At 38.9% G+C, this 12,050-nt stretch overlaps 1 protein-coding gene across 1 annotated transcript in view; it reads left to right on the top strand.

Moving 5' to 3' along the window:
- LOC310938885 (zeta-sarcoglycan-like) overlaps positions 1–12,050 on the top strand; it is a gene marked incomplete at both ends in the record, with an annotated part of 40,419 nt that overhangs the window by 14,163 nt on the left and 14,206 nt on the right. Inside the window, 2 exons of the mRNA XM_083903513.1 lie at positions 2,220–2,321; positions 10,182–10,269. Coding sequence (XP_083759639.1) covers positions 2,220–2,321; positions 10,182–10,269 — 190 coding nt within the window. The remainder of the gene's footprint in view (positions 1–2,219; positions 2,322–10,181; positions 10,270–12,050) is intronic.

Below are 12,050 nucleotides of genomic sequence, written 5' to 3'. Positions count from 1 at the left end.
CTGTCAAAAGAGCCCTGTTCAGAATGGTCAGTGCAAATGAGTAGGGGTGCAACGCAGGGATTAAAATTAACACCGTCCCGTAGTCCCGGGGACGTTATTAATTGTCATCGGGACGATCAATATTCTCTCTCGGGACGACCACGGGACGAAAGAGAATATTGACTGACTAAATTTTTCTGTTTAAGTTTTCAACACTTTCTGTGAACCAGAACGGGTTCGCGGTCAGTGAGAAATACTAATGTGAAAAGGTAAATGTCTGCGCGCTCATGTTTGTGTTGTTCAGTGAGACGCAGAGACTGCTCCTCGCGCTGCTGTCTGCTTTGCGCGCCTGCACTGCATGTAAACATTTCATTAATGTTGACATGTTTGTTGCAATCACTGAATGAAGCCCCGCCAGGCTTAGAGTTGCTTGTTTATTTATTTAAAATAGATTTTTTTTATACACCATGGCTTTTTCTATACCGGGGAACAAGAGCGCATGCGCCCCCATGTAATCAGCGCAGCGCACGCATGTCCAGGTGCCGATTGAAACCCAAGTCACACTATCAAGTGCGTCATTATTACGGTTACATCGTTCTTGTCAATAAAGATGTTATATTTAGGGATACACCGATAATTCGGCGGTCGAAACAGAGCGAGTTCACTGTGGAACAACACCTGTTAAACGCTGGAAAGTCTCCAAACCAGTATGCGCGGAGAGAGAGAGAGAGAGAGAGATCCGTGCTCTTGGTCATTAGTTAATTTACTTATTTTTGTGTAGGTAATATGTTGTGAAATATGTTTAAACTTAAATAAACTACATCTACAAGTAGTTATGTCTGGTTGTATTAGTTCGTCCTGTTATTGACGTCATGCTGTCATCACCTGACAGTCTGGCTGATTTAAAGCCTCCAGATGCAGCAGATGCAGCACACACCAGATGCGCGAGTCATTGATATCATACTCAAATACAGATATTTGAATATGTGTGTTTTTTCAAAAGTCATTTTTGAGTAATTTTGACAGCCCTAAACAGCCTCATGCAAATCTCAATGCCCTTCTCATGACGACTACAACCCACTAAATGCAGTCACTAAATGGTGGAGTAGTGGCATTAGGTCCGGTAGACCACAGTTCTGTGACTGAGTGTATTGGTTGTCATCTACACAACAAATCTAGTCTGGAAATAAATATATTTATAATAATAATAATATTATTTATTATCAACATAATGTATTGTGTTTTTATTATATTACCAGTAAGTAACAACTCAAAATGTAAAAAAAGATTTTCAGGACGATTCAGGACGATTCGGGACGGTTCAAAATGTTTCCCGGGACGTTTCCGGGACGGTGGTGAAAAAAGTTAGTTTTAATCCCTGGTGCAACGGATCAAAAAACTCACAGTTCGGATCAGAGTTTGTGATAGCTTTAGCACGGTCGGATTGTGCAGCAAGGGACTGCTTAAATGCTGCGGTGATAAGCAGTTGTTGAGCAGCTTTAGTTTTCACTCATGTCAGTGAAACACCGGGGTGATGTCGCTTCAAATATGGCTTTCTTGTGCCACAGTGCCTACACACCGTCACGGTTTTCCCCCAAAACAGGGGATTTAAATGACGTGGGGCGTTGAAGCTCCTCCGTTCCTCCGCTCGCCATGACCACGCTGTGTGTGGACTGAACATGCGCACAAGTTTTTTTTTTCATAAAGCAATCCGCGGATCATGCTTGTGCTGAACCAAAATGATTGATCCTAGATGATCTAGCAGGCACATTGCCGTCATATATAAAATGTATCCACTGGACACATAAATCCTCTGAGGCTGGAAGTTTGTGCAGAACTCTGCTGCACTGTGCAGCCAAGAATAGAACACTTTGCAGACTTCCGCTCTTCCGGGTAGTATTCCCCTCGTCTGTTTTTTAGGGACACAACAATTCCAGGAATTTGCACAATGTGACGTCCCAATGAGTGCGGTAGTCAACATCGGGTGTTTTATCTCCTGTACTTAGACTGAGGCGGACCACAAAAACATGACTGAGTCATCTTTTTTCACACTTTGCCTACTCATAGGGCCTCCAGAGTCCCAAGTATTAATATGATTAAAAAGTTGATTTTGCATAATATGTCCCCTTTAACAATGTTTGGAATCTAACAGACGTTTGTTTAAATATTTAAAAGTTGCATGCTACAGTTTTTAGTAAATGCAAGAAAATCAATTCCTGATGATCACGATTACATTTCAGGATGGAATGGGAAACCTCCATTTGAACCAGGATGGGATTCACCTGGAAGGAATCTCCGAGTTTCTCCTGCCACTCTATGTGAAAGAGATCCAGTCCAGACAGGTACGTTGCAGCTGCATGTTTATCAGTATTCAGCAGCTCTGAAAAACGACCATCAACTCAAGGTAAGATGGGAAATGTCTCTCCAAGGCTGCAGATAAACTGATATTCAGCCTTCAGATTTCAAGAAGTAGTGATCAGTTCATTACCAACAAGGCCCACTTCCCTCAGACTTGATGATCAATGTTACCTCATAGTTGCGCCTGGATAGAAAAGATTAAACTCTGTCAACAGCTCCTTCTCTTCATCGCCTTCCTCATTTCCTGTCATCCCACAACACTGCACTATCAGGGCTTCCCATCAACAGGAAATGGGTAATAGGCTGCCTCTCGTTTCTACTCAGGACACATGCAACCCTATAGGAGATTACAGACGATTGCAGAGGGACCAGAGTCCCCCTGGTGGATTTTGAATCAAGCCCACATTATGTCACCCCCTCCACCCCCCCCATTGCCTCATCTTTGATGTTTAGTAGATTAACTAACACAGCTCCAGCGCAAAGTTGATCCAAATATCCTTCTCCCACACGAATCACACGGTGCTCTGCTGGATCATCCCCCTTTTCAGTGATTAGGCATGGTGCAGAAAGCAATTTCAAGCCATCGAAGCCAGGATTCCATGTAAATTTGAATTTTTAAGGGACTGTCGATGGAGGAAGTGGCCCGATAGTGAGCGCAATTTGCCACAGCCGATTTAGAAAAATGCCCACTCTCCCACTTTGATGTTCCACTCGGAGCTAAATGTTGATTTAAATAAAACATTGGTGCGCCCAGCAGTAACAGACACCTCAAGGCTGTAGCAGACACACAAGCCCAACAATGGACAAAGCCAATATTTCATCTCCCAGTGCAATACCAACTGCGGACATTTTTACTGTCTTGTTTTACAGACAGCCTGGGCAGTGGCACCCTTATCTACCGGCACCAGAGATATTTGCAGGACAAAAATCTCTGTGGGTCACTCAATATTTCTCACCTGAGGAACTATGGCAAGCACTGCAAGAGCAGGGATTATGGTTAGCCAATGAGTTCACACCACAGTGCACAAAGCTGTTCCTCAGTCCGATAACCACTACTGATCAATAAGCCATTACCGCACACAGCAGTGACCACTGTAATGCACCACAATATCTAACAGTTAAATATAGTATGTTTTTTTAATGTTCAAAGTCCAAGATGCTTTACAATCAAGTAGCCAAACTCAAAGGCGCTTCAGTTCTTCATGGACGGCTGAAGCTTTAATCAGTAAATACCAAGAGGAAATAGCTCCCGCTGTGTTTTGTTGGCAGTGAAATTGGCAGCACATTCCAATCCAAGTAGCCCGTGAAAACAGCACTTTCAGTGGCATGTTGTTAAATGAGAGCTGGTGATATTACAAATACACCTTACACTGGAGACAGTCCATGCAAGCCAAAACATAAAAATATAGAGATTAATGTTATCTGAATTATCTCGGCATTACACTCCATTGTAGGTGACCGTACTTCAGAATTATTAGTTCATTTTTTACTTAACTGTGTTCCATATTTCCTCCTTATATATCAATGTGCTATCTATTACGTCAGCTAAAATAAATCATAGACAAAAAAAAAAAAAGAAGGGAAAAGGATTCTGTTTATCACTGAGTCCATAAACTGAAAGGTTGTTTGTTTACAAAACTACTGAGCCAAAAGTGACAGGACACAGATAACAACATTGAATATGTGTCTCCGTATCTACATTTAAAGCACAATAAAACATATAAGCTCACTATCAGTCTCGCCGATAAAAAATTGCCTCTACTGTCTGAGACTCATTTGAACGCAACCCACATCCACTTTATGCAAATATTCACAAACACACCAGCAGACTGAGAACATAGACTTGCCATTTGGACATCGCACATTATACTACAAACAATACGCTGTGAAAAGAATATAAATAACCAGTAAGACCTACAAAGGAAAACAGGTAAAGTCATTCGGTTTTGCAGGTGAATGATTTGTTAGTTGTTGAAATTGAAAATGATGTCTGTAACAATATACAGAAAAGCATTTAACATCATGGTTTATCTTGATCGGGGTTGGGTACTTGACAATTTTCGGTTCCTTCTGTAATTCAATACTAATTTTTTTCTCACATACTAATATTTATGACAACTTTGATTCACTATCATATCACCAGCTTCATTTCCAGCTGTTTTGATGCAGACGTAAAAAGCCGCTGTAAATTACTCCAACTTCTCCAAACAGCCAACAGAAGAGCTGGCGAACATTAATATTTAAAATGCTTTAAGAGACAGAACGGTAAAGCACGTCTTATTCGTTCAGATGGTCTGTCTCTGTGCACCACGAGCTTTCTAACATTATATGTTAATGTTATTTGTACTTTCTTGTACTTCTTGCAAATTGGTAATAATTTGAATGTCACTTCTGACGAAGAACATGTTCATCATGTCTTTAACGAGGATCAATTTTCCTCTGAAAAAAAAATAGACAAGATGACGGATTAATAACACATATGACGACAATCATATATGACATTTCGAGTAAAGCCACACTATTTGATTTACATATGAAATTACAGGTATTATTGTGCCATGCTTCTGACTGTGGATCTTTAACAGTGCGACTGTTTCAATTTGAATTTTGCTGCAAGTTTCAGTCAAACCTGTACTGACCTGTCTGTCACAGCCGATGAAATAATCTGTATATAATTTTATTTTACCCTTGCCCTGCAGGCTTTACCTATGCATTTCTATCTCTCCATCTCCCTATCCACCCATGCAGCTGTCAGCCTCCACAGACAGTTCGGCACACATGACATTTCAAATGGTTTCAGCAGAATAAAAAAAAAGGCAAAAAAAAAAACCCCATTAAAAAAAGATTCCCCAGAAAGAGTTTAATGTCAAATATTTACTTTTTGTATTTCAAGCCCATGATTAGCACACAACAGCTCCAGTTACACCTGCGAGAGCCAAAAGTATTCTATAATTTCAGGCATGAAAAGTCAGTTTGACACTCGAAATTTCACCCAGCTGAAAGCAACACAGGGACTTTAATTTCAGGCTTTTTGAAATATGTGTCATGCTGGAAATCTCTCCTTCCATCAGAAGTTTTCATTCACAGTGTTAGTGATACCATGTGAGAGCAGGCTGTTATTAGCCCTTTCACTTTCATATGATATGAATTTCAAACATGATAATGGAAGAAGCAAACAAATTCTTGTCAGGTTTGCCCTGTTATCTGTTTTCTTGTGGCTGATGCTGTTGCTTTCTGACTGGAAACTGGAATAAAGGCTAAATTGTTTGCGCCAAACACTAGAAAACATCCATTTTATATATTTCTGTCAAACTTGATGTTTCTTCTTCTCCCTTTCCAAATTTGCAATCGCTCGAGAATCTACAACATGTATTGTTACATACATTTGAAATAACGCATGTCAGTTTTTCAACAATATAGTAATATTTTGTCGTATTGATCTAACACAAATTCTTGCTCAGTGTTCTGAGCACGAAAACAAAGAAGATATGATCAATAGCAGATAGGTCAGTGCACTCAGATCTGTTGTTTTTACTGCTTTGGAACTGAGTGACTTTACAAATTACTTGAACTAACTCAGAGGAAAATTGGTTATTTAATGGTTATTTTAGTCATGAATTCATCTATTAACTATTTTCTAGACTGACTAACTAAACTTTTTCTCGATAAAATGTCATATGCCAAAATATTTGCATTCTTACTGTACCATTTTCTCTTCTTCATTCTGTTTCCTGAGCCGACATTCATTATGTGTTTCCTCTCTTCTTGCTTTACTATATATTAACTTGATGAGAAAACAATGATTCACATGTCAGAATAATGTTGGTTTCTTCCAAAACTTCAAAATATAAGTGCCCACTACAGTGCACAAACCAAAATAATTCATTTTTGATTTCTTACAGAAGCAGAATCATTTGAAATATCCACGTAGAATACAGTATACAAATCTTGCTAATAGTACAGTTTTACAGTAAAAGTTAAAAATATTGAACCTTGTTTACCAAACCTAGAAATGATGATGTTTTCAAATATCATCAACCAAAATTACTCCGTTTTAACGATTTCTTTGTTATACGGAGAAAAGAAACCTGAAAATATTCACATTTAAGAAGCTGTAAAGTCAGAAAACTTGTTGAATTATGAATTATACGATTAGTTTTCATTAATAATAATTAATTACCAATTTATCAAATAATCGTTGCAGCCTTAGTACAGTTTAATCTATCATCAATTAATTGAAGCAATAAATGGACTGAACATGGTTGAATTCTAATAATGGAAACAGCAGGTGAACACAGAAGAGAAGCAGAGAAACCAGAGAAGCACAGTGGCTGTTATTTCTGCTCATGATCAGCAGAATAATAATAATTCACCTGGATTTCATTTTAAAAATTCCAGTCGTATATTGCAAAGTCTCGCCCTAGTCAGTGACGATGCTGCTGACGTCGAAGTTACAAAATAAAAAAAAATCTATAAAAACCTGTCGACATCATCATTGTTAAATATGCATCGTCACTGTTGAATGTGAAATGAGGCAAGACAGATACAGTTAATCACATCTCTCCTGTTCAGACTGTTGGCTCTCATTATCGTCTCTGGAGACTGATCTATAAATAGCATCAGATGCAGGTCGGTTATTGTTGGACTGAAACATCTCCCTCACTCACTCTCGCCTCCTTGCCTTGGATGAACATAATGGAGTTGATTGTAATCGCCTGGATTCAAGCAGATGAGGTCTGAAACCATTTAACTCTAAACGCTTGTTGTGTCAGGGTCTTAAAACTCGGAACATCCTTCGAAGCAAGCTTGCAGGATTCAATTTAATGGAGCCATCTGCTTTACACTGGAAAAACAAGGGCTTTTAATATGAAAACTATTAAAACGCGTTCCAAAAATGCCTGTACCCTGCCTTTGCTTGGATTTGATATTTGAAGGAGGACATTAAGGAATAATAAGCGTACCTATTCAACTTTGTTTTTTTAAATTATGTTTACTTGTTCTGCTCGGAATGCAAAATAGCTTCTGGTAAAAACATAACTGTAATTAACAGTGAAATGTTTTTTATGCAAATATTTGGTTAGGATTACAGTTAAACCCTCTTGATCTGTGCTTTAAATATTTAACACTCGCAGAGAGACAGAAGGTTCCTGACGGTTTCATTGAAGCGCTGTGTTGTGCTATTACTCCAAGCTGTGATGTTAGTGATTGCATGCAGGAAAGCATCCTTTCTTTAAAAGGAGCTATCGTCATTTGTCAGTCTGATGGGGCTCAGTGCACCGACAACAACAAGCTACATCTCTATGTGCATTCACTCTGGTCTGCACTTGACCTTCCTCAACAGGCATGGCAACTAAAATCGTTTTATGTAACCCCACTGAAGTGTTGAGGAGAACAACTGCGTTTCAGTAACGGCCCCTCAGGAAACAGTTAAAGAGCTATAAACTCTTAAAAGGGATACTTCAAGTTGAGAACTCACATTTTTCCATGGCGTCGCGTGTCCCGGAGAACTTCTCACTTCATGGTGTGCATTTATATCGTGGAGGAGCAGGCAGGGAATGAAAATGAAGCAGATGACTTCTGCAAAGTTACAGCACACAAACTTCAAAAAATCTGCTCTGATTCTTCTTTAGAGAAGGCATGCAAATATATACGAGCCATCAAAGCACAATTATCAGCTCAGAGTTTAACTAAATATTGAAGATATTTAAAAGTTTTACTTTTACTTCCATAATCCCAATTTAAAACACTATACTTTACATGGTTGGTTAAATTGTCAACATGAAAACAAGGACCTGATGAGAGGAGATGGCAAGGTGACAATAATGGACTATAAAAACATTATATACATTAAATATTCACTGACAGAATGTGTGTGAAAGTGAAATATTGGCTAGCCTTGGCTGATGCGTCCCTGTCCTTGCGTGCCTCTTTATAATTTCCTCTCTACTTTCAGCCCTCTATATTTTAAGACACTTGTTTTGCTTTTACACATTTTATGAAAACCAAAGTGATGTTTTTTTTAGGTTTGGTAACATTCAGCATTTCCGATGCATGGCTGCAACTCACTGCTCTGCTGCGAGTGCTACGAGCTGTGTTATTGGTTGGGTGGTGGGCGAAGCACAACAATCCAAAACATAAACAGCACTTGCGGCCATGAATGGAAATCAAAATGGTGAATAAACTGGGTTAGTTTCCTTAATTTCTGATGATATGTCATAGACATTTCATGACTTTCTGTAATATTCATTACTATGAACTATATTGACAGTAGTGATCAGGAGAGTCCAAAATGGAGGACTCCATCCCTACTAAAGAGATACACTATAGATGGCAGTGAGTCATGATAATTAACGGCATTAAAGCTGCATTGATCAATATTTTTATATATTAACCAAAGTTGTTAAATGATTAATTGTAATAGTCACTTAGAGTGATGAACCCACACAGACTGTTTTAGAATTTATAGCCCACGCTTTTATTGCGTTGGCTCGCACGCAATGTCATTTTTAGATGCAGCTGGCAGCGATAACAAAGTGACAGTGCACCTGCCCAACACCACACAGCTGGTGGACATACGGGAGCATTAAGCAGCTAAAGAGCCAGATTTCCCAGGAGTTAGAGGAGACCAAAACACAGCTGAAAGGAGGGGGAATTATTGACTTATTTTAAGCTGCTGAGCAGGAGTTTTTAAGATTAAAGCAGCTGTCCAGTTACAACTGAGACTTTGTAGTGTGATGTTTCCAAAGGCTTCAACCTTAAGTCTTATTTAAACACAGGTTCATTCACCTTTTTTCTTCAGAAAACACCATAGGAAGGGCTAAAAGACAAATGACAAAATAAAATAAGCTCTTACAGGTAAAGGAAACAAACAAATTAAGTCAATAAACCATAGATAATCATGTGAGTCCAAGGCTAAGCTAAAATTAAGTGTGCACATACACAAAACTAGCTAAGCTAGTGATGATGTGACTTAAACAACGCATATACACTTCTTTGCTATACATTTTAAACATGTAAGGAACAGAATACATGTAAAATAAGAGCATACCTTGTTCCCATTCCAGTCAGGTGTTGAACTGTAACCTCATGGGCACTGCATGTCACAAAACAAAACATTTAGCTTGCTTGTGACCAATGGCAGTCAGTTAGCCTGCCATTGGTCACAGTTTCACAGGAAGTACTTCAAAATAAAAGCTCAAAATAACACAGTTTCCATTAGCAACTTAAAAGCTCACAGGAAGGGAAATAAAATCATACATTTTTCTTCGCTTTAATTAACATTATTGTTTTTGCTGTTTCCTTTATCTGAAAACAGACTCTTTCAATGCTAAACTATCAGAAGTGACTGAGGGAGCGTTTGTGTGTATTCAAAACCAGCGCAGGGTGGACGGGGACAAGACAGTTCACATCAGCAGGTCCTTATATATTTAAAAGGAAACAAAGGTGAAAACCAACATTTGCTAATCTAACAAATGGCACCAGACATGGGGACAAAAAAGACATTGAAATGTTAAATTGTAAAATTTAAATTAAAAAAATATCCAGCTAATTTGTTGTGCATTGATGTAGGCATATACTGATTTTCAGGGCAGTATAAAGTATGTCACCTCTGGTTTCAGCCATATACATTTCATCATTAAACCCACACAAGACTGATGGTAAAATATTATTATCTACAGCAACTGTAGAATATGAACTCCAGAACTTTTATCTTTTACATGAAGTTGTTTAGGCACTTTAAAACCCAAGATGTGACATGGATGATGGCCACATTTTTTTTAGGCCAAGCTTTAAATAAATGCCATTTATTAATTCTCTCCATCTCTGTGTCTCTTGCTCAGCAGGAAAACGTGTTGGTCTTGCGTTCAGAAAAGAACGTGACGCTGAACGCCAGAGACAGCCAAGGTCAGCTAACCGGTCAGCTCACAGTCGGTGAGTCTTTAATTCCTACTATTGTTTATTTTGGAAGCAAATCCATTTGCTATAGTAAAGCTGTATAGCTCCATCATGGTACAATTCAATTCGGAGGGGTAAAGCTCTGCGATAAAAAGCCCTTGCATTTCGACTGAGAACAGAACCTCAGTGAGACAACAACCCAATGGACAACAAAGGAGGACATCCAACAGCTCGATTTTTTTTCTGTGTCTGTTTGTCTGAACAAGACGTCAAGCTCTGTATGAGAATAGACTGCTGGCATTGAACACCAGTGGCAATGAAGTGACGCTTTCCTGTCGCCAAATCAGCGGGCTGTCATGTGTCTAGCTCCACCCGTACCACACCGTTACTATGGTACCCCAAGTGAAGGGTACTGAAAAATGGAATTCTTGGGGGCGGTTGGTTATTTTGGTACGATTCCTAATGTAAAACCTACCAATCTGTTCTACTCGGTAGAAACATGCCATTAATCATCTGCTGCATTAGAAAGTTGATGTGAAACATTATGCAAACTCCACACAGAAAGGCCCGGACTGGGATGCAAACCAACAACCTCCTTGCTGTGAGGCAACAGTGCGAGCCATGTGCCGGTGTGGCCCTCTTATATATGCAGCATATTATAAATTATCCTCCATTCATCTGATCCTGGCTCTAAACTTTTATGTTTATTAAGGATGTTACTGAACCACAACAGTTCATTTTTATATTCTCTTTCTAATCATCTCCAGGCCTGTAAAAGAGTCTTTGGTTTTCTTCCAGACACTAACCTTTGATGCACTTATTAAAAAGCCAATGGATTCGTGTTATTATCAAGTTAAAACAACAGTCAGTCCAAATTAGCAAAGTCATTTATGTGATTAATGACCACTGGAAAGTGGGTGACCTGCATATTAACATCAGCAGCTATTGATCTGCGGCAACTTAAGTTGAGATTTGATGTTGATTTGACAAGACTAGTGATGTGACACTTTTCGGTCACGCTTGGCCTTCCTCCAAAAATGAACGCCCGCTTTTGAACAAAGTGCTTTTTTGCCCGAAATGAGATGAAACGCCATGAGAATAATTAACTTCCCGAGCCGTTGCAGCCCATGGATTAATGGTGGGGAGAGAAGGTGTGGGTGGGACGGGGAGAAAGGGAGATTTGAGACGTTTCTGCATGTACATTTGGAAACAGAAGTCACATGAATACGAATTAATATTCATCTCCAGTGCAAGACGGCGCTGATTTATCTCCATTCATTGTAAAAGCATGGCTGATCCAGCTTTGTTAGGCACCTTTCATTTGCAGGCTGAACACTTATTTCACAATGCTAATGCTCTTACATGCCCAAACTAGTATCCTGAGGCTGATTTTCCTGAGCCAGAAACACATAAGGCCGCGTTTGTTTTGACAGCACCATTTACAATGTTAATGTTAGCTTTTAAGGTGGAAATTTGTCCTCTGCTGCATATTTATTGTCAAACTAAAACATGTATTTAGCCCATGAAATACTCATGAAATATTGAACAGGAGCAGATCAGCGGAGCAAGGAGAATTAAAAAAGTTTGAAAAATCCTGATAATGTAATCTAAGTTGTTTTTGTAAAGCCTCTCCCCAGCATGGTCTCATACACTATGTATTTTAATAAGATACATATGAGAAAAATGCTTGTTTTTGTCTGTTTGTGTATAATTGTGTTTTACGAGCAAAGTGAATATTCTAATAATCTCTTCTTTTTTTTTTTTTGACAGGATCTGCACAATTTTAGCTGTTTAATAATATAGCCACATAACAAAGC

Source organism: Microchirus variegatus, assembly GCF_963457635.1.
Source record: "Microchirus variegatus genome assembly, chromosome: 2".
Taxonomy (NCBI): Eukaryota; Metazoa; Chordata; class Actinopteri; order Pleuronectiformes; family Soleidae; genus Microchirus; species Microchirus variegatus.
Note: the sequence above shows the minus strand (reverse complement) of the source record. Positions and strands in the feature narration are given on the sequence as shown.